General features: G+C 41.2%; 1 protein-coding gene across 1 annotated transcript in view; it reads left to right on the forward strand.

Annotated features, from left to right (window-relative positions):
- The window catches only part of CAPN14 (calpain 14), a 54,575-nt gene that overhangs the window by 24,534 nt on the left and 3,439 nt on the right, over positions 1-26,602 (forward strand). Inside the window, 8 exon segments of the mRNA XM_042445965.1 lie at positions 2,382-2,393; positions 9,449-9,651; positions 11,267-11,303; positions 12,436-12,492; positions 15,340-15,397; positions 22,277-22,341; positions 24,207-24,275; positions 25,003-25,081. Coding sequence (XP_042301899.1) covers positions 2,382-2,393; positions 9,449-9,651; positions 11,267-11,303; positions 12,436-12,492; positions 15,340-15,397; positions 22,277-22,341; positions 24,207-24,275; positions 25,003-25,081 — 580 coding nt within the window.

Here is a 26,602-nt window from a genome sequence, read left to right on the forward strand (position 1 = left end):
TGACCAGCAAAAGGGCCCAAGCTCGACTCAGGCTTGCATCCTTCCGAGGTCGCTAAAATGAGTACCCAGTCTGTTGGGGGCAAATTAGCTTACTTGCTAATTAGCTTACTTGCTGTTCACCGCTATGATCTTTGGAATAGCGGTATATAAATAAAACAAATAATAATAATAATAATAATCATTAGTATTATTACTTCCTCAAGTGCAGGGACTAGAGTTATCTTCCCTAGAGGAGCCTACATCCTCAGACACATGGGGAAGAGTCAGCTTTTCAAGACTTGAGCCGTAGTTCCTCAGATGCATGAGGTAGAGTGGAAAGTCCAGGAAAGGTCTAGTAAAGTGGGTCCCTGGACTTTGCACTCTGCTCCATGCATCTGAGGAAGGAGGCTCAAGTCTATGAAAGCTCATGCTACCAACTCCTTTCTTTCAGTTAATCTGAAAGGAACTTCCTGACAGTAAGAGCTGCTCAACAGTGGAACACACTCCCTTGGAAAGTCTTGGAATCTCCTGCTTTGAAGGTTTTTAAACAGAGGCTGGATGGCCATCTGTTGGGGGTGCTTTGATTGTGAGTTCCTGCATGGCAGAATGGGGTTGGACTGGATGGCCCTTGTGGTCTCTTCCAGCTCTATGATTCTATGATGCTATGATTCTATTTATAAAGCTCTTTTCACCAATGGGTGGAACACCAAATATATTTAATAAAAGACAAAACAATAAACCAAACAGTGCGTGTGTGTTGTGGATCGTCAAGTGATTTCGAACTTATGCTGACCCTAAAGTGAACCTATCATGGAGTTTTCTTGGCAAGATTTGTTCAGAGGAGGAACAAGATTTGTTCAGAGGAGGTTTGCCTTCCCCAGAGGCTGAGAGCATGTGACTTGCCCAAGGTCACCCACTTCATTTCCATTGTGGAGCTGGGAATCAAACTCTGGTCATATTCCAACACTCAAACCAGTATGCCATGCTGGCTCGCAAAACAGACACTATCATATACTAAAAATAAAATCTCTACCACCCTACCAGCTGCTACTTGTCACAGTAGTCTTACGCACACTCAGCAGCTTAATCTGATGAATTAAAAAAGATGGTGTTCAACTCTTTGTAAAAACTGATAACATTCTCCAGGGAAGAATCTTGCAAAAGAGTTCCTAATGCCCAAGATGTCATGGTGGTTGACAATTTTCTCATTGTTGAGATGCCCTTCCTCATCAAGGATGAGAAAATTTGTAAATTTTCTTTCCATCTTTGGCTCTTCCAAGCAAATGATACAATGGAGTGGGTTCCTTTCCCATGATTGGAACAGGGACTCTGGTCTTCCACAGGTGCGTAAAAGAAGACAGGAAGAAAAGAAAAGAAGGCAAGAGTGGACATAACCCTGAATATGATCTGCATATGCTATAAGTAGGAATAAATGTAACTTTAGAAATAATTAACTACTATAATTGAAACAAATACAGTGGATCTCACTGCAGTGGAGAGGTCTGCAATCAGCCTTCATATCAGCGGTCTCTGGTCAGGTGCTTACTGTTCATGGCCTTTTCAAGGCTCCTGTTCTGATAGCTCTTGAAATTAAATCCAGACTTTGACAGGCAAGCCAGTTAAACTTTTGGATACAGGACATTCTTCTGAAAGCCCATCAAATGGAAGAACATTTTTGGTGAAGTAGCACACATAATGACTCTGATGGTAGATGTAATTTGCACAATGGGAGCTGAACCATCTTCAGCTATTTTAAAAGTGATTATAAGAAAAGCACTGGGAAAGATAACTTCCCCTGTAGGCACTAATTATGTTATCCATCCTAGTTTTGAACAAGGCTCTATCTTGTTTCAATACTCCCCTGCCGGTATACACACAGAAAGAGTCTTGTCTCTGTCTTGAGCTCAACCTCCTTCATAACTTTTAGACATGCTGAAGATTTTAGTGGCAATCTAGGCCCAAGCAACCCTAATCACACAAGATGAATGAGGTAGGATATTATTATTATTATTATTATTATTATTATTATTATTATTATTATTATTAACCTTTATTTATAAAGCGCTGTAAATTTACACAGCGCTGTACATACAACCTTTTAATTAGACGGTTCCCTGCCCTCAGGATTACAATCTAAAAAGACACGACAGAAAAGGAGAAGGGAGTGGTGGTGGGGAATGGGATCGGGTCCAGCAGTTCTTCTCCACCTCCGAGGCCTGGACCAAGGCAGATGGACTGGAGGAAGGGCTTGGCTTCTTAATGGATGGTTAAGTTTTCTTAAGGATGGGTATAGTTTAAAATGGAGAGTTTAATACTTTTACATTAACTGATTGTTAATTTCATATGTTTAAATGATTTGGAATTCACTGGTTGACATCTGGTCTATTTTTCTTTCTTTCCAGCTGGGCCAGGAGGTAAGTAAAGTCCTGTCATTGATTATTTATACACTGGCAACATAATTCTTGTTCAGCCCTTCTACCTTCTTATTTTTACTCAGAAAGAAAAAAAAAGTGGTGGTAGGTGGTAGAACACAAGCAACTATGTTTAATTTTGATCTGAGTGCAATTTGAGAACAGTTGGATTTTGATTTCCCACTTTGGGAACAATGGAAACACATGCTGCCATGCTTTGAGAAGACCCACTGAAATCAAAGGGGCTTCAGGGAATGATAACTAACATATCTGATTGACTTCAGGGGATCTACTCTGCCTCAGTTTGCATGCAACTCATAGAATAATACTAAGAAAGGTGTTTGGCCCCAAATACCAACATGTATTGCTTATGAATACTCAAATCAGCTAGATATAGGGTTAGCAATTATAGATACAGGGTTATATGTGGTTAGAATTAGTGTTAGACTCTGGCTCTAACAATAATTGCTTAAAATCTTATTCAGGGCTTCATAAAATAAAAAAAAACATCAGCATTTTGTATTTGTAACTTATTCAGAGGTAAATATTTGAATGTTGAATTCAAAACTCATTTCAAGGATAGGATGTTCAATATTCCTTGTAGTCCATTTTAGACAAGCTTCTTGAGACATTCAGAGAAAGAAAATGATTGCTAATGCCAATGTGAGTCAATAAATTTCAAGATAATGCATTTTTATGGCTTAATTAAGCATTAATGGTATGTTCCTGAGCTGTGCTCAGAAGCAGCAGACAGGGCTGAGTGAGAAATGGTTTTATTATATCTCCTTTTTAGGCTGAATAAATTATAAATTCTGGGGAGGGTAGGCTGGTGCTGATGTGCCTTTTTGGATCATTCTTGGGAAATATTTGTAGATGCCATTATATTGATACAGGCAATTTTTGTCCATTGGATAGAGCCAGCATTTAAGTGATGTTTCTAAGCTATTTCATCCTTGATATTTTTTGCTGTTTTTAAAATCCTAGATTTACAACAAAATACGTCAGGGTGAGAAGAAATGGGTTTTAGTGGCATTTCTGCCATAACATAAAAACACTCCATGGCTGCACATTAGTTGCATGCTGCTGTGCAGTTCAGCGGTGAAACCCAAATGGCAGACAAGAGCAAGTGATGGTGCAAATGATCTGGACAGGGAGGGGAGTGTTGCTGCTGTTGGCTGCTCCTTGACTATCTTGTTTGTGCTTCATTTCAATCAAAGTACCACTTGGGACTCTTTCTTTAGCTTTCAATTGAATCAAGACCAGGTCACCAGAGAATGGAGATATAGCCTAAGCTTTTCTCTAACTCCAGTCAATCAAAATAAAAGTGGAAAACAAAAACGGCAGACCACTTTAACTCACAATATTGAAAGTGTGAACAACCAGGACATACCAGGCCCCTTATTTATTATTGATCAAGGATGTGCAAATCTGTCTCTTTTCATTTTTGTTCTCACAACCTCACTGACATTCTTGAGCTTTCCAGCTTCTGTGTCATGTGTTGATAAATTTTTGTCCTCACTCTTACAATTAATTTAATTTATAATCCAACTTTCTCCCAAAATGGCTTACAGCATAGATTAAAGCTTTTTAAAAATTATTTTGAAGTTTGAAAATTAAAAAAATCCTCTTAAGACACTAGTAACATAAAGCAGTATAAAAATACTGAAAACAAAAGTATAGTGCACCCCCCTTAAAAGGCCCTTTTGAATAACCAGTTACTTGATATGGTTAACTGTCACTGAGTTGACTTCAACTCATGGCAGCCCTGTGGATGAGACATCTCCAAGAACTGACCTCCACTGCTCTGCTCAGGTCCTGCAGTTTCAGGCATGTGGTTTCTCTGACTGAATCCAACCATCTGGCATGTAGTCTTCCTATGCTTGTTTATGTAAAAAGATTTTTACCTGTTGACAGAAAGAGAACAGAGAGTGCTCCAACCTAGCTCCTGTGAAAGAAGAATTCTACCACTTGGGAGCAGCCATTGAGAAGGCCCTCTCACATGGCCTCAACAGACAGGCCTGTGATGATGATGGACTGGCAGAAAGCCTTCCCTTTATGATTCAGTCACACTCATACAGATCATCTTGACCTAAGCAATATAGGATTTTATAAGTCACTACCAGTACTTTGAATTCTGCTCAGAAACAAACTAGTAGCCAATGAAGCTGGCCAGAATATTCCAGACTGCTCCTGGAATATTCTGTCCCTGAGGCTGACCTGAATTTCCCCATTACTTCCATGCTCTGAGTGATAGCAGACAGCTGTATACACACATGTTCCACTGTGCCACCTGGTGCAGGTCACTCTCTCTGTGACTGAAAATGAAGCCCCCAGCATTGATTGCATTGCTCGGTGCCTCGTTGTGACCTTAAAGGGAGCAACTTGTGCCAGCTGCCTTGGTGCCAGGTGGCAAAGCGGGACGTGTGTCTAGACATTGCTCCAGAGTGCTATGGATTTTCCTGGAAAATCTGAAGCAAAAGCTAAGTTTTGAAAAATTCAATTTCAGGGAGGAATGGCTCAGATTCAGTGTGGAATTGGCTTTTGCACATGAAGTCAGTCCACACTCAAATTGGGGCTTTGGCTCTGCATCATCTGAAGTAGGGCGGGTGGGAACTCATGCAAATTGGCTGTGTAGACATACCAATAATATGTATAATCTATAGCAGTACAATAACATGCATGTATAATATATGGAGATGTTTTGTAGATTTAGCAGCACCTGGAATGTTATTTTTGAACAAAAACTGATGCTTGTAACTTTATATTGCTCATTAGTACTTTTAAAAAGAGTTACTTCATACATTATTGATTACCAGTATGTTCTTTTATCTTACTTTTTAATTACCTAAAATGAAAATGAAAACCCCATCAAAATGATCCCAAACAGTGACATTTTAGAAGGGCACATTACTTGTTTTGAAGGTTGCCATGATTATCCAGCATCCTTGCTCATGTGGAAACTCTCTACGTGAATAAAAATGTCTCTCATTCAGACCTGAACAAAACAATGATGGAGGAATTGGGATCTGATGTTTCCATCATTGTGTATTGACACACTGAATAAACAGCACTTCAGCAGGGCTTCTTTGAGCTCTGAAGTCTAAAGCTGTCTGCCAGCCACTATGTTATGAAGATTATCTGGCTGCTACTCATAAGGAAAGTCCTAAAACATGGGACCAAGAGTCTAGTTGGTGCCAGAAACCCCCAAACAGTACAGTCAGTGGCCATGCTGGGTGGGGAATTCTGGGCTTGATAGTCCAAAAAAGTAATGGTTCTAGTCTCAGCCAATAAGCTGTGGCACTGGAAGCAAACCTGGCTGTCTCTTGTCTCAAGAAAGCTGGGAGAATGGCATTTTCACATTCAGGTTTGCTGAAACTCAGAGCTGGAGACTGCTAGGCGGTAGATTTCAGACTTTATTGAGCACCAAGATTAATATAGTGAAGTACAAAACCAAGACCAGTTTTAAAATTGGAAATACAATGAATCTCTGCATTGACCAAGGCATAAAAATGTTTCTTTTTAATATATGATGCATTCTAAGGGGCAACCCCATCCTTTTAGTAGATGACAAATTGCTGCATTAGTAGGAGAGAAATACAGCTGTAGACAGAGCCTGAGCAAAAAAGTACTTCAGCAACTGCTGTTGTGGGCAACAAAGTCCACAGGAAGGCAAAATGTCAGAGCCATTTTGAGGAAAGGCCAATTCAAGGAGGCTCCAGGGTTCTCAGCCAACAAAATTATTGATTGTCTGTATGTGGAGTAATCTCTTGTTCAGTCATGAGTAATGGGAAATGCCTAATAAAAATGCTATTTTCCCCTCATCATCATGCCATCATCATAGGATGATAGGCTTGTCAAAGAATAGAAAAAGCTGAAATTTGAAACATAGGTATAAAGAAGTAAGCCACATTGAAATGGATCAGAACCCCTGCTTTTTAAAACAAAAGATTAAGATCAGGTTGCAGATTACATTACTGCCATTGCATTTCAAGATTCTGTGGACAATGGGGGATGTGTATTGGTTGAAAGAAGTATTATAGAAAAATATTTGGCAGAATCCAAACGAGGATTTCGTCATCATATTTGTCATCACAAACAGGCAGCATTCTGCTGTGCTTTAAGATGCTGGAAGAGGGTAACTGCTGCTCTCAAATGCTGTTTCATTTACGTCAGTATAACCTGAATGAGAGAGGCTGGAAGATAGTGACAGATTAAGCCATGTTGAAGATATAAACTGTGTCAAGGTAAAACCAAACCAAACAAAATTCTAATGCGTGTACGTATTTAGGCCCTCCATAAATAGAAATCTTAAAATATGGTGTATTTGTACAGAAATATGGGGCAGGTTAGAGTCCAATATCTGGAGAACCACAGCAGTCCATCCTTCATAGAATCATAGAATCATAGAATTGTAGAGTTGGAAGAGACCACTAGGGCCATCCAGTCCAACCCCCTGCCATGCAGGAAATCCAAATCAAAGCATCCCTGACAGATGACCATCCAGCCTCTGTTTAAAGACCTCGAAGGAAGGAGACTCTATCACCTTCCGAGGAAGTGCATTCCACTGTTGAAACAGCCCTTACTGTCAGGAAGTTCCTCCTAATGTTCAGGTGGAATCTCTTTTCCTGTAGCTTGCATCCATTGTTCCGGGTCCTGTTCTCTGGAGCAGCAGAAAACAAGCTTGCTCCCACTTCAATATGGCATCCTTTCAAATATTTAAACAGGGCTATCATATCACCTCTTAACCTTCTTTTCTCCAGGCTAAACATCCCCATCTCCCTAAGTCGTTCCTCATAGGGCATGGTTTCCAGACCCTTCACCATTTTTGTCGCCCTCCTTTGGACACGCTCCAGTTTCTCAATGTCTTTTCTGAATTGTGGCGCCCAGAACTGGACACAATATTCTAGGTGGGGCCTGACCAAAGCAGAATACAGTGGCACTATTACTTCTCTTGATCTAGACACTATACTTCTATTGATGCAGCCTAAAATAGCATTGGCCTTTTTAGCTGCCGCATCACACTGTTCACTCATGTTCAACTTGTGGTCGACTTGGACTCCTAGATCCCTTTCACACGTAGTTTCATTCAGCCAGGTGTCACCCATCCTATATCTGTGCATTTTATTTTTCCGCCCTAAGTGCAATACCTTACATTTCTCTGTGTTGAATTTCATTTTGTTAGCTTTGGCCCAGCTTTCTAGTCTATTCAGGTCATTTTGAATCTTGATCCTGTCCTCTGGGGTATTAGCTATTCCCCCTAATTTGGTATCATCTACAAATTTGATAAGTATGCTCCCAATTCTGTCATCCAGGTCATTGATAAAGATGTTGAATAGCACTGGGCCCAGGACAGAGCCCTGTGGGACCCCACTGGTCACTTCTGTCCAGGAAGAAAGGGAGCCATTGTTGAGCACCCTTTGGGTTCGGCTGGTCAACCAATTACAGATCCATTTAACAGTTCCTTTGTCTAGCCCACATTTTACAAGCTTGTTTGCAAGTATGTCATGGGAAACCTTGTCAAAGGCCTTAGTGAAATCAAGATATACTATATCCACAGCATTCCCTTCATCTACCAAGCTGGTAATTTTATCAAAGAAAGAGATTAGGTTTGTCTGGCATGACTTCTTTCTCTGAAACCCATGTTGACTTTTTGTGATTATGGCATTGCCTTATAGATGTTCACAGACTCTCTGTTTAATGATCTGCTCCAGAATCTTTCCTAGTACTGATGTCAGACTAACTGGACAATAATTATTGGGATTCTCTTTTTTCCCCTTTTTGAAGATGGGGACAACGTTTGCCTTCCGCCAGTCTGCTGGGATCTCTCCTGTTTTCCAGGAGTTTTCAAAGATTATTGCCAATGGCTCCGATATTACATTTGCCAGTTCTTTTAATACCCTTGGATGGAGTTCATCTGGTCCCGGAGACTTAAATTCATTTAGATTAATAAGGTGTTCCTCTACTATCTCTTTACTTATTCTGTACTGAAATGCCCCTATTCTGTCCTCTGCTCCATTATCCTCAGGTTGAGCACCCTTTGCCTTTTCTGAGAAGACTGAGGCAAAGAAGGTGTTGAGTAATTCTGCCGTTTCTCTGTCTTCTGTTAGCATTTTGCCATCCTTGCTTGAGATGGATTCAAATTTCTGTGAGATGTCCAGAACTATCATGCAAGTAATCTGCTTTTTTTTTAAAACTTGCATTGTGTTGTGATCATCACTGCACTCCCAGTAAAACACTATTAATTAATCGGGAAGAAAGCTAGATGAGAGTCTAATCTATTTTTCAAGAGGATTTTTCAGCTATTCTAACTGACAGGATTGCAATGAAGAAATCTGCATGTTATATAGTATAATGACACATTTGTGACTAAATCAGTCTCTCGCTTTTAGTTCCTCCCACTTCTTTTAAATCTTTAACATATTTATGAAGTAATAAATGAATTCTGCTAAATTTTAATCCAAAATGATATGAACAAATTCTCAGCCATCTGCACTGGCCAAATTCAAGAAGTATATCTGTTTCCTTTTTCTGGAGCCTGTTTACAATGGCATGTTCATTTTATTTTTCTACTGCAACCAGCATATTTTGTCACTCTAATTAATAATTGGTGGCAGTGATGGTGACAATGTTGGCTTACCTAACAGAGAGAAGGAAACTATTCCAGGCTTAGGGAGAAGCATGGCAGAAGGAACAGAGACAGATGGGATGGGCTTGGAAAGGAGAGCACTGTTTCCCTTGAAAATTGCTCTCTTTAATCTACTGTTAATATTTCCCCCAAACAGAAAAAGTTTCTAATAAAACCTTTATTTCCTTGTCCACTTTTGCCCAAGTGCTTGTCTCCAGTTCCTTTATCGAGCACAAATAATGTTGCCTACTGTAATAAGACATAGAAACAGGATAACAAATAGTTCAAACACTGTAACAAGCAACCATTACTATGTTATTCTTCTCCACATGCCTATGTGCACTGTTCTTATTTATATGTTTGTTAAGGTGCAAATGAGTGGAAACGTTCTCATATTGGGTTCAGCTTGTATCTTCTGGTTTCTGTTTCACAGTACTACAACAGTAATCAGAAGTTGCCATCGACCTTCTTTGCGTGTAACAGACCTTTGAACTGGTCACTCTTTGTGAATGAACGTGAAGTGACTCAGGATTTCCGGCTGCCTCCTGGTAGCTATGTCATTGTTCCCTCCACCTCAGAACCTCACCAGGAATCAGAGTTTCTCTTGAGAGTCTTCTCCAGGAAGCACACCCTTCAGTAAGTGGGGCTGTTTGGCTTTGCCTTAATCTTCATGGTACTATGGATTCTGTGGTACTTTGGGGAACCTTAACGGCCCCACCAGAACTTAGGCTTGGCCTGTGACACTCACTCCTGGACTGCCTGTCTGACCAACCTCCCCTCTGTTCACTTTTCTCTTTCCCACCTTTCTCCTCAGTGGCCACCAAGGAAGGGCAAAGAAAGACCTTCTAAGGTAAAATGGAGGCAACCACTAAGGAGGAAGAGAGAAAGGGGAAAAAAGAGCGCTTGCAGGGAAACTCAGGCTGGCCATTTGAGTTGGTGGGTGGGTGGGCCAAGGATGGATACTATGGGTGGGTGGGCCAAGGATGGATACCATGGGCCAGGCACAGGGCCTGTCAGGGCAGCTAAAGGTAAGCCTGGGGACTCCTGCTCCACATGTGCACTGCGTGCATCTCTGCTTCACCTAGGCAAGAGTCCTGGAGGAGAATGGCCACCAAAAAGGGTGAAGAAAGACTGACTCAGGTGCTTGAAGCAGTGATAGCTCTGGCATTAATTCCCCCCCACCGGAGCAGAAATAGCAACAGCTCCTGTGGAGTGGATGCAGGAGGAGGAGGAAGTGATGGTGGCACCGCCCTGACCCCTGCCTCTGCCACCACCTTCATGGAGATGCCTCCATCTGGCAGGACCTCTGCTGATTGTACACAAGAGGCATAAGAAAAGGCGTGGCTCTGGACAAGGGCACCGTGGTGGTAGTGGTGTCTGGACTCGGGTGTGCTTTGTGGGGAAATGGCATCAGTGGCCTGTTTAGCAGTGCGGTCACCACATAGCTCAGATGGGTGAAGGGATGGAGTGGGGGCCCTCACCAAAGACATGCCGCCATTGTCTCTAAGGACAAAAAGGACCAAGAAAGGGCCAGTTGGGCATGGGACATGGACCCCTGTAAGTGTGTAGCCTCTGCCACTGCTGGCATCATTGCCATGACTTTTCCTTCTCTGCTAAGTCACCTCCCTCTCCCGCTTGCTCAGAAGCCCCAGAAAATGTGGCCTGGCTGGGGGGGTGGCCATGGAGTTCAGGATGGATGGGAGCAACCACTCCACTGGGTGTTCATTGTCCTATGGGGACACCTGGTACAGTCCGCACCCCCTGGACCCCTACCCTAATGATGGATTTTCATTTCCAACCCCATTATAAATGCTCAGGATTACTGTAAGTTGGAAATGACTTAAAAATACACAACAACAGAATATCAGCTTGCTATAGACCTGATCTTTGTGTGTCTGTATGTACCTTCATGTTGCCTGTTTGCTTATGGTGACCCCATGAATTTCATAGGGTGTTCTTAGGCAGGAATACTCAGAGGTGTTTTTGTCAGTTCCTTCCTCTGAAATATATAGCCTACAGCATCTGTTATTTCTTGGTGGTCTTCCAGCCAAGTACTAACCAGATCTAGACAAGTTAAAACAATACTTTTAAACTGTAGTTGCCACTACTGACTTTTAGAAGCCCATGATGCAGAACAATCATTGTATCTGAGCAGAGGAACATTCTACTGCTCTTCTTTACTTTCTTTGGTTTGTTCAACAGCATGCTTCATCTCTCTAATTGTGCTTCTTCTTATCTTCTTTTCAAAAAGTGAATTAGGTGGAGATTCAAGCTGTGTCCTTTCAAAGGTGAGTTAAAAGGAAGAACTATGCCATTTGACTTCCTCTTTGCGTTATACACAGCTTCTCTCTTCTCCTCCATTCTGCGTATGTGCTCTCTGAAAGAAAGCTTTCTTCACAGTGGAGCCAATGAGTTGAATACAGCAGGCTAAGCTTACAAATGGATTTTTATTGTCAGCTAAGGCCCACTTTGGGGTCTAACTGGCAGGATCTAAATTTGAAAAAATAAAAATAAAACACAATCCCTGCTTCATGCTTTTAAAGGAGTGGTACAGGGGTGAGAGGAGGTGTAATACACATGAGTTTTTAATGTGGTAATCAATAAATTCTGTATTTTTCTACTTTGAAGGGTATCTAGTCCCATTGCTTTCTGCTTCAGTAATAAAAACAAAAGAAAACATATCATTACTAATGTACAGTGAATATTTCCTTTGAATGGATCATTGACAGCTGGCATTTAGCCTATCGGGAGAAAGGACTGAGAGCTAAAGGAGTCAGTGCCATGAGGATGCCCACTCTGAGGACATCTTTGGGATGATGGCCAGTTTCTTTCATTTCTCAGTGAGAGGGATTTGCAGCAGTCTTGACCCATAGCTGTCGGCTGGGTCTTTCCTATTTGATTAGGCCAGGGGTAGGCAACCTTTTTGAGCCGGGGGCCGGGCTGCTGTCCCTCAGACAACTGGGGGGCCGAAGCCAAAAAATAAATAATTAAATATTTTTTTTAAAAAAATTAAATATATAAATAAACCAGGACAAATGTAGGACAAAATTTTCAAATGGAAGACACTTTTTTTAAAAAATGGAGGACACACGGAAAAAATTGCTGATTTTTTAAAAAATGTTAATATAAATGCATGTTTCTGAGGCTTCTATAGACAATTGCCCCCCAAAGGCCCCGGCGGCAATCGGCGGCAGGACTGGGCTGGGGCCGGTCCCAAGGCCTCGCCGGGCCGCATCTGGCCCGCGGGCCGCAGGTTGCCTACCCCTGGATTAGGCCAAGGGCATTTTTATGGGATGAATTTCATTGGCAGCTGTTCTCTTGTCTCTGTGGTGCTAGTGGCTTACTATGCAAATAACGGAGCCAAGGAGATGTGTTTTTTATTGCTAAAATAATGTTTAATTGTGTGTTTATTCTATGCAGGAAATAGTTGACAAACATGAAGACTGGGAGGATTACTTTGCGAACTATTTTGTTCAAGTGAGTGTATGGTCTTTGCCAAAGGAAATAGCCAGGCTGCTGAATATAATTTTGTTTGTGTAAAAAGAGGTGTGGGTAAGAGAAGGCTTGAAGAATGTATTTTTTGTACTACAATTCCCAAAATTTCCGTTTTGGACAACAAACCCCATTCTGAGGTGAAGTTTGTGAGCTGTAGCTCAAAAAAGCAACTTTACCAAGCTCAGATATGTGTGTTTGTCCCCCAACCAAAATGCTATTCCATCTTGGGCATGCTGTTGGGACTAAAGGTCACTCACCCGCCTCACTGTTTTATTGTATGACACAATTTTCTAGATTTAGGGTAATAGATCTTAGAATACCTATTGTAAGCAGAAGACACCACTCACAGTCAGAAAATTCTCTTAAAGTCAATGGTTCTCAGACTTTTTACCCTTGTAACCCCCTTTACATCTACATGTGGATGTTGTGCCCCACTCAGTGCAGTATATTAATCAAAGTATTTTGTTTGTTTAGTGTATGTATTTTCTCTCACACATTCATGTATATTCATATTTTAACATAAAACAGCGATGGGATGGGTGGGGAAAGAAGAGGTGACAGCTTGTGATGGGTCCTGCCAGAGGCCATGATCCAGTGAACCTTCCCACGTTCCTTCTCCTTCAGGTAGAAGTGGCTGCTCCAAGTGCACTCCTTGCTTTTCTCTTCACCTCCAGAACAGAAAAAGTTTGGGAAGCAGAGGATGAGGGAGAGAAGGAGGGGGGACCAGGGCCTCTCTCTTACACATAGGCGGGTTATAGACCGCCCATTTTGGGCGGTCTGCACCCGCCCCTTTCCTTGGGGTATTGGGGCCTCAGTGTGTAGAGCGGCAGCCGCTGAGGCCCCGATCCGCCACTTTTCAGGCTACGGGGAAGCAGCAAAACGCCGCTTCCCCGCAGCCTGAAAAGGGGTGCCCCTGGGGCTTCAAGCCCCAAGGACACCCCGTGTTGGTGGGGAGAAGAGAAAGGGGCCACTTGGCTCCTTTCTCTTTTAGTCTGCTGGGCGCAGCCGTCTGAAGGCTGCGCCCAGCGGACTAAACCAGGAAGGAGCTCCGAAACGGAGCTCCTTCCTGCTCTGTGTTCAGGGCGCACTAAGCGCCCTGGCGCGGAGCAAGGATATCACGTCCGCGCCGCCCCGTCTAGAGGCGGCGCGGCCGTGACGTCCTCACGGTGGTGGCCGTATGGAAGGGCCGCCACCGTTTAGTGCGTGACGAGCACGCACTAGGGTTAGGGCGGTGCGGAAGCACCGCCCTTTTGTAACCCTAGTGCGTGCTCGTCACGCACTAAAGTGCCGGTCTGTAACCGGCCATAGCTACACTCATATATACCAGTGCTCACAGATTTGAAACCACTCTTTCTTTCTTTCTTTCTTTCTTTCTTTCTTTCACTCACAAACACATACTCATTATTTTCTTTCTCACAGTCACACAGAAATATTCATTCTCTTGTGTTCTCCTCCTTCCTCAGGCAAAGGCAGCTCCTAAAAACAGCCTCCTTGCCTTTCTCTTCCCCTCCAGGACAGAAAAGGTTTGGGAAGTGGTGGTGGTGGTGGTGGTGGTGGTGGTGGTGGAGGAGGAGTACTAGTAGTAGTGGATCAGGGCCTCCAAGACTCATGACCTCTTGAACAACTCTCATACCCTGCTGTGGGTCCTGCCCCCACCAGTTGAGAACAAATGTCTTAAGTAAAGCTGGTCACTTGAAACCCTAGAGAGCCATTGCAAGACTAGGGGCAGCTGAAAGCTTCTATGTGAGATGTGGGGATTCCAGAATAGCTGGGGTGAATCTGCTGTGGGTTTTATTTCAGACTTTTATAAAGCTATCTGACATGCTGGACTGATTTTGGGGATAAGGTTCAACACCTTGGATAGCTCTTTTGAATAAGACATAGAGCAAATTTACCACACTCCTGATATGGGTTATTTATTTATTTCATTTATATGCTGCATTTCTCCCGTTATGGGACCAAAGGCAGCTCTCAGGCAGAGCCAGTTAAAAAAAAAACCAATGCAAGCCATTGGCTGACCTTGCATCACTGTAGAAAGTACTAAGCTCAGTGCTTTGGCTTGGTGGAAGTCTGATTCATATGTATTAAAAAGGACAATATTCTGAATAGGGTATTGGTTAATAGAACAAAAGAAGATAGCACAAAAGTGTGGGGAGTGTGAAGTAGTAAGGTTGATGTGGAAGTACTGGCACAAATCTCCACCAGTGTTTCTATGGGAGATAGAGAAGACATCTCTCTTACTCATGGTGTGAAACAACATTGCTGCATTTTTGGACTACTGACAGGCTTCTTGAATGTGCCTGGTTCATTCTGGTTGCTTTTGAGCACCAAGAGAAGAAGCAGCAGCTGGGTCCACAGTATAAGGCTGATCCTTCCTTCTGTGATGCTCAAGACCACCTGGAATGAGCCTGGACTCACTTCTGCAGCTTCTCAGCCACCAGGAAGATGATACTACATCCTGTAGTCCCTCAACCGTTGCTGAACAATGATGTGGTAGCCTCACAGAAGGATGTACAAGATACATTCTTCTGCATCATGTAACTCCTAGTTACACTCATATATATCACCAACGGGATGCCAGCCACTGATTTCTATGATGATTTTATAGGCAACCATTACTCCTTGTTGACAGGTAGTGCTTCCCCTTGATGAAAAGCCTTTATCTCTTGCAGCCTAAATGTGACAAATGCTCAAAAACTCAGTTTTCTATATGATAGCTACATCTTTTTTTTAAGTGTTCATGTGAGCACTCCTTCATTGCATTGGAATTATTAGAATTTGAGAAGAATATAGCTTAGCTGTTGTATCATTTTGTCTCTCCTGGTTTAGTATCCAGAAATAAATGCAGTTCAGCTGCAGAGGATCCTGAACAATGTGTCATGGACAAGTAAGTATGACAGTGTTATCTGGATAGTAATTTAATTATTTATTGGGTAAGTGCAAATCCTTCCTTTGCATCCATGAGCTCAAGACAGATTACACAAAGTTTCTTCTCCCTACTGTATCCTCACAACAATCCTGGGCCTTTTCACACTACAGAACACACATACACACACAATAATATACTATAGCTCTATGATTCAACTTTAAATGCCATGGCTGCATCCCTTAGAATCCTGGGGTTGTAAATGCAGAGGCCTTAGAGCTCTTGGCAAAGGATTCTAAAGTATCCCCATGGTGCTCCAGATGTTATTAAACTGCAACTCTCAGGAATCCTAGCTAGCATATCTAATGGTGACAATGTAGTAGACCATTCAGAGAGCTGCATGATTTCTATTCCTGATACAGGTGTAGACATGAACCAATATTGTGATGTTAGTAGTGTCATAATTTGCCAAGTATTGTAAGAGCAATCTAGTCACAAACATGAAAAGGTCAAAATGTGTTGAGAAAGGCTGAGCATATAGCCAGTAGTGTAGTAGAGCCATGACTCTCAGGAAATGAATACTGGGACTTTTGGATGAACAGGGGTGATGGCATCATTTGCTACCCACTAAAGCTTCCCTATGTTCCTACATTATTGGAGAACAGGGATTTTCTTTGCAATAATATATTGTTCTGAGCTGTCACTATTCTCATAAAAAATAATTCAAGCTAGATTGAGTGGCAATTAAGAAGCATTCACTGCACAATAGGCCTGTTTGTGGTAGAGAGGAAAACTGCTAGAATTGGTTTGTGGTGTGGGTTAAAAAAAAGTGCCATGAATTTTGAATTCACCTTGGCTGTGTGGCTATGGTGACTGTCCTGATGAGTGCCTCTGCTTTAAAATTGACTACAACAACACTGACAGTAGCAATTGGGAAAAGTACATGTAACAGAAGAGGTAGCATTGCTCAGGAGTCAAGAAATTAAGAACACAGAGAAAGAGTCAGAAAGAACTTGAAATCTGGCATGTTCAGGCAACAGCCAAGAATTGATCTAGGATCACTGTTGACCATGATTACATCTGACCAGAATCATCAATGGGGACAAAGTACTAAACAGAACCATGCATATATCATGAAGGACAGATAACCATCAATCGCTGAATGTTGCCTAACACATTGGAGTGATTCTTTATAGTACTGTGGGAGTTGGAGATTTCCTGTATGGTACTGGCTGGCACACCCAATCTTAAAATCAATACTCTCCATTTGCCAGTGAAGTACACAGCTTCAGGTATACATTGGAAGCTGCGACAGAAGGAAGGGAGCTGCACACCAGAAGAAAACAATGGTGTGTGCTCCCGTGGCGTGCGCCCTGTGAGCCACTGCCACACCACTGTGGGCACGAGCCCCATTCATTTGAGCATCCACATTTTTCCCTTACGCTTGGGGGCGGCGGAACGGATCCCCCACGTAAGGGAACAGCACACTGTATTTGAAAATTGACCTGAATCCAACTGATAAAATTACAGTCCAACCAATTCAACCATTTGTTCATTTACAAGTGGAGACTGTTGTGTCAGTCTTCTTTATTTTCTCACAACAAGGTTGATGCTTGTGCTGGAAGAGCTAAAACGTTGTTGTTGTTGTAAACTGCCTTTGAGTCTATCTCAACCCTGTGGATGGGACATCGCTAAGGTCCAAAACACACTGCAGAAATAATCCAGTTTGATACTGCTTTAACTGCCCAGGCTCAGTGCTAGAGAATCATGGGAATTGTAATTTGTTGTGGCACCAGAGCTCTTTGATAGAGAAGGCTAAATGTTTCACAAAACTACAGTTTCCAGAATTCCCTACCATTGAGCCAGGACAGTTAAAGCAGTCTCAAACTAGATTATTTCTGCTGTATGTTTTGGATCTAATACTCTCTATCCTCTGCTATGCTTATGTCTTGCAAAACAGTACTGCATCTTTATTCAATGCCCATGTCAAAAGCCTGTGTTGAGTATCAGCTGTATTTACTATTGATATCCACTTTTCTTGATAGAAAGTCCTAATAACACCAGTTAATTCTGCTGGCATTGTATCTTACATCTTCAGGTTCCACTAGGAATCATTATGTCAGGCTATTTTCCTATAACCTTAGATATGATTTTTTTTAAAAAAGAACTAATTTGATAAATTGATTATTCCTAAAGTAAAATCTAGTGTGCACAAGTATAATTTGAACAGAATGTTTTTTCTGCAGATTATACTGGATTTTAAACCTTCTATACTTAGTAGGCAACTAGGCTAGCCCAAACCATTTTCTGTTTGAGGTTAAGAACAAGTTGAAGCCTGCTTCCATTTCATGTACAAAAGCTAACTGAGTTGGAAATTTAGAGTTTTTTAAAAAAACTGGTCATGGTAATATCACCACCTCCATTTTATGAAAGAAGAATAAAAGCATGATAGGGTTCAGAATCATCAGCATGTTTCAAGACATACCTGTGTGACCATTGTTCAGAATCTGGAGAATATATATTTTAGATGGCAACTCACAGTATCCTTCAGCCAGCATGGCAGCTGGGGGATTCTGGACACTGTAGTCTAAAAACGAATATTTCCAAGTTTAGCTTATATCTTGATTCTGTGATACAGACTGAATTCCCAAGATTAAAACAAAAGTTGTATTAGGGAACAGAGAACTCATCTTAGGTCTCCTAAATTTCTTACCATTTTGTTTTTTGTGTGTGTCCTACTTGTGAAGAATTATCCCTTTGGAATCCTCCTTTTCCACAACACAATTTGTTAATCACTGCCAATGTTTCAATAAGATATATATTATGCTTCTGTCTGTCATCCTCATTCCAACTGTTCACACTTTTATAATGCTGAATAGTCATAGTCTGCTAATAGCAGTATGATTTTATATTTCTGAACCTCAGGTATGCATGACATTAGGGTGAAATGAAAATTTTGCAGGGGGCTGTATCTTGGAAATGATGTGGTTCTCTGAATATATGAGGATTTAACTGCAATAGGGCAAGAAGGTTGGTGGGTTTCTGAAAGGCATAATGAAAATGAGGCAGATAGCTTTTTACTTTCCTAAGCCTGCCTAGTTGACTCTTTCTCAGCTTAAGATGCTTAAAAATTGAGATCTTCATAGGAAGCCCTTCTCTTTGTCCTACCACCCACACAGATATATCTGATAGGAACATATGAGAGGGCCTTCTCAGTGGCTGCTCTCAGGCTCTGGAACTTTCATCCCAGAGAGGTTAGATTGGCCTTTGTTGTGTATTTTCAAGTTGTTTCTGATTTAGGACAACACAGAGCTGAACCTATCAAGGTGTTTTCTAGGCAAGATTTATTCAGAGCGGGTTTGCCTTTGCTTTTCTCTGACATGGAGAATGTGTGAATTGCCCAAGGTTACCCAGTGAATTTCGATGGCTAATGGAAGAATCGAGTCCTGCTCTCCAGGATCATAGTTCAGTGCTGAAACCACAACACTATGCTGGCACCCTCCTTTATACCTTTCTGCACCCAGATGAAGGCCTTTTTATTCTGGCAAGCCTTTGAGAATTGATTTTTTAACAAGAGAAAACAGGCCATCTCTAAGGTGCAAGATTATTTTATAATTATTTTTTTGCTTTCTAACTTTTGTCTGCTGCAAACTTTAACCACCGTACAACTTTTGTATCCAGGGGACTGGTGGCCATAGTTTTATTTACCCAAATCCAGAAAAAACTGCTCTCTCTAACTTAAGCAACTTCCAGTTACCCAGCAGAAGTTAACCAAGGAGTCGTGCTAGACAGGAACGTAGCCAGGGGGGGGGGGGTCTGTGCGGTCCGGACCCCCCCTTCTGTGAGATACAATGAATGGTGCATGCCGCCGTGCCCAAGCCCCATTATAATGGTGGCACTTAGTCTTGACCCCCCACCCCACCCTTCCCAAATTCCTGGCTACATCCCTGTGCTGGAGGATCTTGAGATGGCTAGAGAGACCATCTCTGTAGGCATCTAGAGCTCCTTCAGTGTGCCTCTGTGGTCAACTTCTGCAAGAAATATGGTGTTTGCTGTTAACCATGGCTTCACTTATGTATGGTTACCATGGGAGTAGAATTCCTACAGACACAAGGTTCATGATGTATATAATTATTTAACTCTTGTAAGCTGTTTTGAGGCCCGAACTCAGAAAAGACAGGATATAAATAAATGTAATAAAAATATAAATGAAATAATAATAATAATAACAACAATATAGTGGTACAGTGGGAATTTGGTATCTCCTGGAGTTTAATTCCAGGATCCCCCCAGAGGATACAAAAAACCATGGATGCTCAAATCCCATTAAATACAATGGCATAGTAAAATGGTGTCCCGTATATAAAATGGCAAAATCCAGGTCTGCTTTTTGGAATTTATATATTTTAAAAATATTTTCAAGCTGTGAATGCTTGAATCCGTGGATAAAAAAAAATCTATGGATATGGAAGGCTGACTATGGTACTAGTCATGGCTCACATTGCAAAGTTGCACAATGCTCATCTTTTCAGGAGAGGAGCAGCTATGTAGCTACATTTATTTATTTATTTATTTATTTAGGTATTTATATGCCGCCCTTCATCCCTAATGGCTCTCAGGGCGGCTTACAATTATTATTTTTAATCAGACAGTTCCCTGCCCTCAGGCTTACAATCTAAAAGACACGAAACAAAAGGAGAAGGGAATGGTGGAGGGAAAGGGGATGAGGTCCAGTGGTTCTTCTCTCCCTCTGAGGCCTGGACCAAGGCAGATGGATTGGAGGGAGGGCTCTTCCTTCTTCCAGACTAGTCCTGATGGAGTTGGACCTGCATGGTGAACTCCCTCTCAGTCCGGTGGATGGCAGTTATGGAGGGTGGAGTCTCCTTCTTTCAGGCTGGTCCTGATGGAGCTGGACCTGCCTGGTGAACTCCCTCTCAGGCCCGCAGATGGTAGTTATGGAGGGCGGAGTCTCCTTCCTCTCAAGCTGGCCCTGATGGAGCTGGACCTGCCTGGTGAACTCCCTCTCAGACCCGCAGATGGTAGTTATGGAGGGCGGAGTCTCCTTCCTCTGAAGCTGGCTCTGATGAAGCTGGACCTGCCTGGTGAACTCCCTCTCAGGCTGGCGGATGGCAGTTATGGAGGGCGGAGTTCATCTCTGGGCTCATTGGGCAACTGGAGTCAGCTGTATGGCTGCTGTGCAATGACCTCAATATACATGTTCCAATGTGCAATGTGTCTCAAAGCACAGTGTGTTGTGATCCACAACATATACCAGTGTGCATCTGGACACACTGCACATCAGGACATATTGCACATATGGACCGGTTGTACAGTGGGACATTTTTCATCGTGGTCTGCTGTGCCCTGTTGCAATTTGCTAGCTCAGCTGCATATCAAGTCAGTGATGTAGCACCATCATCCAAAAGTTACACATTGTGGCCTTTATGAAGGATCTTGGATTACACCAACACCACCAATTCCTTCATTTAAAAGAATGTCCTGCCTTTCTGAGTTTTTAAAAATATATTTTCATGGTTTATCGAGAATATTTGCAGCATTCATATTTCAGTTTCCTAGGTGTATCTTTAAAAACATCATACACAAATGTCTTAAAAATAATAGTCAGCATCTTGTAGGTACAGGTTTCAAAATGGTTCAGCATTTCTAATCTTAATTGTTCCACAGTGGAATAAAAAGAAGCGCAAAAACAAACAGACAAATCAACAATCATCAGTGAGAATAACCAATAAACAGGCTAGCTGAATTCTAATTCATAAATGGATAAGCTCTGAAACTGTTGAGAAAGTTAATGAGATAAAAGCTTTTGTGGCTCAGGTTCAGAGTAAACACAAATGAAAGGGGGTGGGAATCCCAAAGCTTTAAATTGTTAAGGGTTGCCTGTCTTTTTAGCTTCCTCAGGAATGTGGGTGCATGGTCTTTTTTTTCTTTTTCTTTGTCTGCTCTTGAGTATCTTCCCAAACCCAAAGTAACCCATCAGCCATTGGGAAATCTATAAGGAAGCTAAGCAGGCTGTACAGCTCATCTTTTATTCTTCATAGGCAATCAATTTTAAGGCTTTCATTTCCAAACTTTACAGTGCATGATTCATATTTAATAAACAGGGCTATAATGAGATTAAAACATTGTAGGTTGCTGTAGAGAAGGGATCTGTGAGTTATGAGCCTGGCGCTTCCTCCATGGAAGTCTGCAGGCAATCTATAATTATGATTTGCAACAAGATTAGACTTTCTTTCTGTTTCATTTCTTGTCATTCATGTATCGCTATAAAAGCTTGGCTCCATACATTAAACTCACCTATCTCTGCCTCTGCAAAATGCAGAGAAATGAGGGGGGGGGGAGAACACAAAACTGTCAGATTTATCCATGTCCTTGTTCTACTGAAGCCAATAGAGCTATGGAAGGGACAACTCAAGCACAAAAATAAATAAATAAATAAATAAATAAATAAAAGGGGGGGGGGGAATCCTGAGATCTGTAGTTTTGCAAGGTCTTTAGCCATCTTTGCCAAAGATTGCTGGTGTTTCACAAAACCCTAAATCCCAGGATTCTGTAGGATGGAGCCAGGGCAGTTATAGTAGTGTCAAATTGTATGATTTCTACAGTGTAGATGCACCCTTAGAAGCCTGACTGGTGTTTACATTGGCTTCAAGTCTCAAAACATAAAACACTCTTACAGTTTTATTCACTTTGTTCACGTGCTTAGTTTAAACTGTTTTAATGTGTTTTAAACTGTTTGTAGTTGAATATGTTTTAGATAATAAATTTTATTGTTTTCATATGTTAAAATTTTAAAATTGAGTTCTTTGGATATAGGGCAGGATATAATCATATTAATAAAATTAAAACAAACGTTTACACTTTTTCTCTTTCCCTTTCCAGGTCTTCAAAACTATGGGTTAAGATTTAGGATGGATACCTGTCAGAGTATTTTGGCCCTCCTAGATGTATCCTGCCTTTCACTATTACCACTTTGCTGCATACTAATTATAATTATAATTATTTCTTAGGGGCCTCTCCCTATGGAGATGACTGAACCAAAGGAAGGGATTCATGCCCCTTTCTTTAACCATTTCTCAGTCCTGAACAATAAAAATTCAGCTTGTTTTACCTGTAGGAAAATAACTGCATGGGGAGGAGAAAGGAAGATTGCATTTTGTAGAGAGGCGGGATATAAATATATTTTATTATTGTTTATTATTATTAAGATAACAGGCTGTAAGATCAGGTAGTGGTGTGTATGTGAGTATAACATACACACAGAGAACTAAGGGCAAGAGCATCACAGGCCCTGAGATTTCAGGGCCAAAGCCTGAAACCTAGAAATCACCTTGAGTGACCAGTCACAGTTTGAGAAACTTTGGGAGGAGAGGCGAGGAAATGGCCCAGTGTCTACCTGCAATGTCTACACCAGCCACTCTGAAGCAGGATATAGCAGTGTAGCACTGCAGGACACAGGGGAAAAATATTTTCAATGCAACACTCTTGTCCTGAGATTCCTTCCCTAACCCTGAGGACCAGAGAGATGGGCCAGATTACCAATACACTCATATACAGTGGGACCTTGGTATCTGTGGGGGATAAGTTCTGGACCAGCATCACCATCACCACACCACCACCCCCGCAGATACCAAAGACCATGGGGTGTTAAGTCCCTTTGTCCCCAGTGGTGGCATGTGCCCAAACAATTGGGGACAATGAGGGCTTGCCATCTGCAGATGCATAAACACACAGATGAGAAGCCTATGGATAATTATGCCCCACTGTGTATGAATGATATCCTGCCTTTCTTCCATGATTTAATGTCAAGAAAACATATTGAGGGAAACCCTAATATATATGCACTCTCATATATGAATGATATCCTGCCTTACTTGCTTGATAGAACATAAAGAAAGCATAATGAGGGTTTTTTGGAGTGCCTCCTGTCCAGGTGCTGACCAGAGTCAGACCAGCTGGTCTGGACCCTTCAAGGCTATTGCACTGAGACCAGATTGGGGATGCCTGCTGTATTTCATAAGAAAAGTCATATTAGCCTCATTTAACCATAACTTTAAATATCCAAACTTTGGAAAGAGTGTGAACACACTTGTCTCACCAAGAGGAATGGTGGGTGCACTAAGTTGTAAGGGAGAAAGGAGGCTCCCCTCTGGGGTGTTGTGTGTATCTGCATTTGTGTTCTAATTTGTATTTAAAGCATGCTTGGCAACCTGGCTCAGACCCTTAAGAAGGACCAGTGTGCTGGGATGTCTCTGCATAACCAAGTTGCCCTTATAAATAATTCATCTGAGTAAACAGTGTGTGTGTATTTTTCCTCCCATGAATACTCACTCCCTTGCCTGCTTATGAAGGGGCAGGTTTTGCTGTCTTTGAAATCACTGAGAAAATACTCATTGATTTTTAGGAAATGGAAGAACAGCTCCTAAAGTAGAGTTGAAAGACCCCTGGAATCAATATATGGCTTTGAGTTTGGGTGCATTAGCTTCTGGGTCACATTTTTTAGCGGAAACACAGAAGGAAATGAATAAATAAATCCCTAGGGGTTTCTGTATTTTTAATCCAAATAATCAGACTTCCCCGCTCTCAGATCGAGCTAAACCATCAGTCTCTATAATTCTCTCTCTCTCTGATTATATTCCATATGTTAAGAACAGCAACGCTGAGGAAACATTTGATTTTCTTGATCTGAGAGCAGTGAAGTCATTTATATATGTGTGTATACATATTTGTGTGGGTTTTTTTTACAATTTTGTTCTCTTCCTCTTTCCCTTGAAATTCTTTTAATATTATATATCTTAACAACACAATTTAGCTTAATAGCACTGGTACTTTGAGCCTTCAAGAATTCAGAATCCTGTGGAAGAAGCTGCTTCTTTACCAGGTACAGAAAGACACATGTCAAGAGTAAGTTATGGGTATTAGCATGGCAGGCAAGGGGTGAAGTTTCAGCGGGTGGAGATAAATGACTTGAAGGCTTCCTCACCTTTGCCTTCAGCTTTACATGGAATTACAATGGACAACTGCATGTTCCATTCCCTATTAACACTAGTCCTTTGGTTCACCTATGGAGGGCACAGAAGGGGTAACAAGAGGGCAACAGTTATGCATAAGACAGTTCCACTGCCACTACCCATAGTGGCATCATTTTGAAGGTGACAGAAACAAAGCTTGAAAAAATCCCCTGTAGCCATGGTGACTGGAGGGCTCTAGGATTCTGTAAAGTAAAGCCTTATTGTTGAACCTGGATATGTTAAATAGAAGGTCCCTTGTGAACCTTTGTCTCCGCAGGTCACCAAAAAAAGGACATACATTGTATTCTCATCCCTCATCTTAGACAAGAAATGATAAATATGGCAGTGTATGGATAGGCTAGGCTAGTAAATTCTGAGGATGGGTTTGCAAGGACATTCTCCATTTGACTTGTGCAGCCTTCCTTGGAAATTGTTCTGCTTCTCAATTGTCCTCAGTTAGATATATGATTGTTATATGTTTGTCATATAAATGAGAAGGAACAACTCTGCTCAAGGAAGGCCTAGCTGATTACTGAGGACAGTGGCCCTCCGCACAGTGATTTTATTTTCATCTTTATCATAAATATTTTTGGACAGGACATTTTCCAAAAAAGAGACATTCACCAAACAGGAACTTTGGAACAAGCTGAGTTGCATGCAGCTGTACAAGATATTGGTGAGTATTGAAACTATTTTTCGTAACATTTTACCAGAATCCATGTTTTATTCTTAAGTTGGATATGGAGCAATGAGGTTGCAGAGTTCACAAGAAAAAACATCTGAGTCCTTTAAATGTTTGTTCTTGAAGTTTCAGTACTGATTAAATTTCATAAATGATAAACTGTAAGTGGGGAGTAATAGTGGCTATGGTTATAGCTCAATGGTAATACCTTGAACACAGAAATGTCATGATCATTTCCCATCTCTTGGAACTCTCCAGGGGCCTCATAGATTAGCAATAATGTTCTTCCTCAAAGAAATAACAACAAAACAAAATAGAAAGTATTGGAAGACTACTTCTGGTTTTTAAAAGCAACAACACAGCTTGGATTTAAATTTTTTTTTTTAATGTGAGTGGTAAGCATGTCAGGAGCTGCACTTTCCCATTCTGATAGAAACCAATGCAGACAACATTCTTGTCTGGCAAGAACTTCACACCTTTTTGATATGAAGCAGTTGTTATTTGCACACAAAGAATATGGAAGACATTTAAAACTATTATTAACTTCCAGTGTCTGGGCCTGATATGACCTACTGGGTTTTCCTCCTTAAAATGAACAGATTCAGAAGATTAATTTTTCCTCCCAAAGTTTTTTTAAAAATACATTTGATTAAAATGGCTGTAAAGGTGAATGACTGTAAAATATATGTAGCTTTGTTAGATGAGATTAGTGTAGTTTTTAATGCTGCTCTGATTAGAATATAATGAACTTAATTTTAATTTGAAATTAACAAATCAAGTTTATGGATGCTATACCTAAAACTATATATGAAAAGAAATGAAAGTAGACTTCATTGCCATTTATTTACTGTACCATTTGACAAGATCAAAACTGGAAGTATAGTATCCATCATCTTTCTTGCTACCATTGTCTTTGTATGAGAGACAATATGGTATTGCAGAAATTCAAGCTCAAATCTGCATTCAGCCATTAAGCTGAATCCTCTTAATGGTGTACAGGTACATTCTGAAGTGCTTGTGCTCATCAGGACAGCCATGCTCCCAACAGGAATGGAAAGAACATTAAAAATATTTGAAAATGTGTTCCTTTTATTTTTATTTTTTAATTGTGTTTCAAGTGTTGAAGAACCCCGATGAGAAGAATCCTGGCCTGATGAGAATCTTTGCAGTTTGGGACTTATTCCATGCAAAATTAGCACATGGTGGTTTTCTGCAGAAAACAGTGTTTTCTGCATGGAAAATAATATTTCAATACAGGAATACTAATCACTGCACAGAAAAAGCTGTTTTTGCTGCAGAAAATACTGATGGGGAATTTACTGTGTGTAAAATTCACACATGGTTGATTTAAATATAAAACATTATTTTCTAAGATTACCCACTGTCATGGACCTCCTTAGAGGAGAGGTGGGATAGAAGTGTGATATATAATCAAGTCTAGAACCATTTGCATCATGTTTGTAAAAGGAAGACAGAAAATAAGTTTAATTTTTTTTTGGGGGGGGGGTATTTTTG

This window comes from Sceloporus undulatus, chromosome 1 (genome assembly GCF_019175285.1).
Source record: "Sceloporus undulatus isolate JIND9_A2432 ecotype Alabama chromosome 1, SceUnd_v1.1, whole genome shotgun sequence".
In the NCBI taxonomy this organism is placed as follows: Eukaryota; Metazoa; Chordata; class Lepidosauria; order Squamata; family Phrynosomatidae; genus Sceloporus; species Sceloporus undulatus.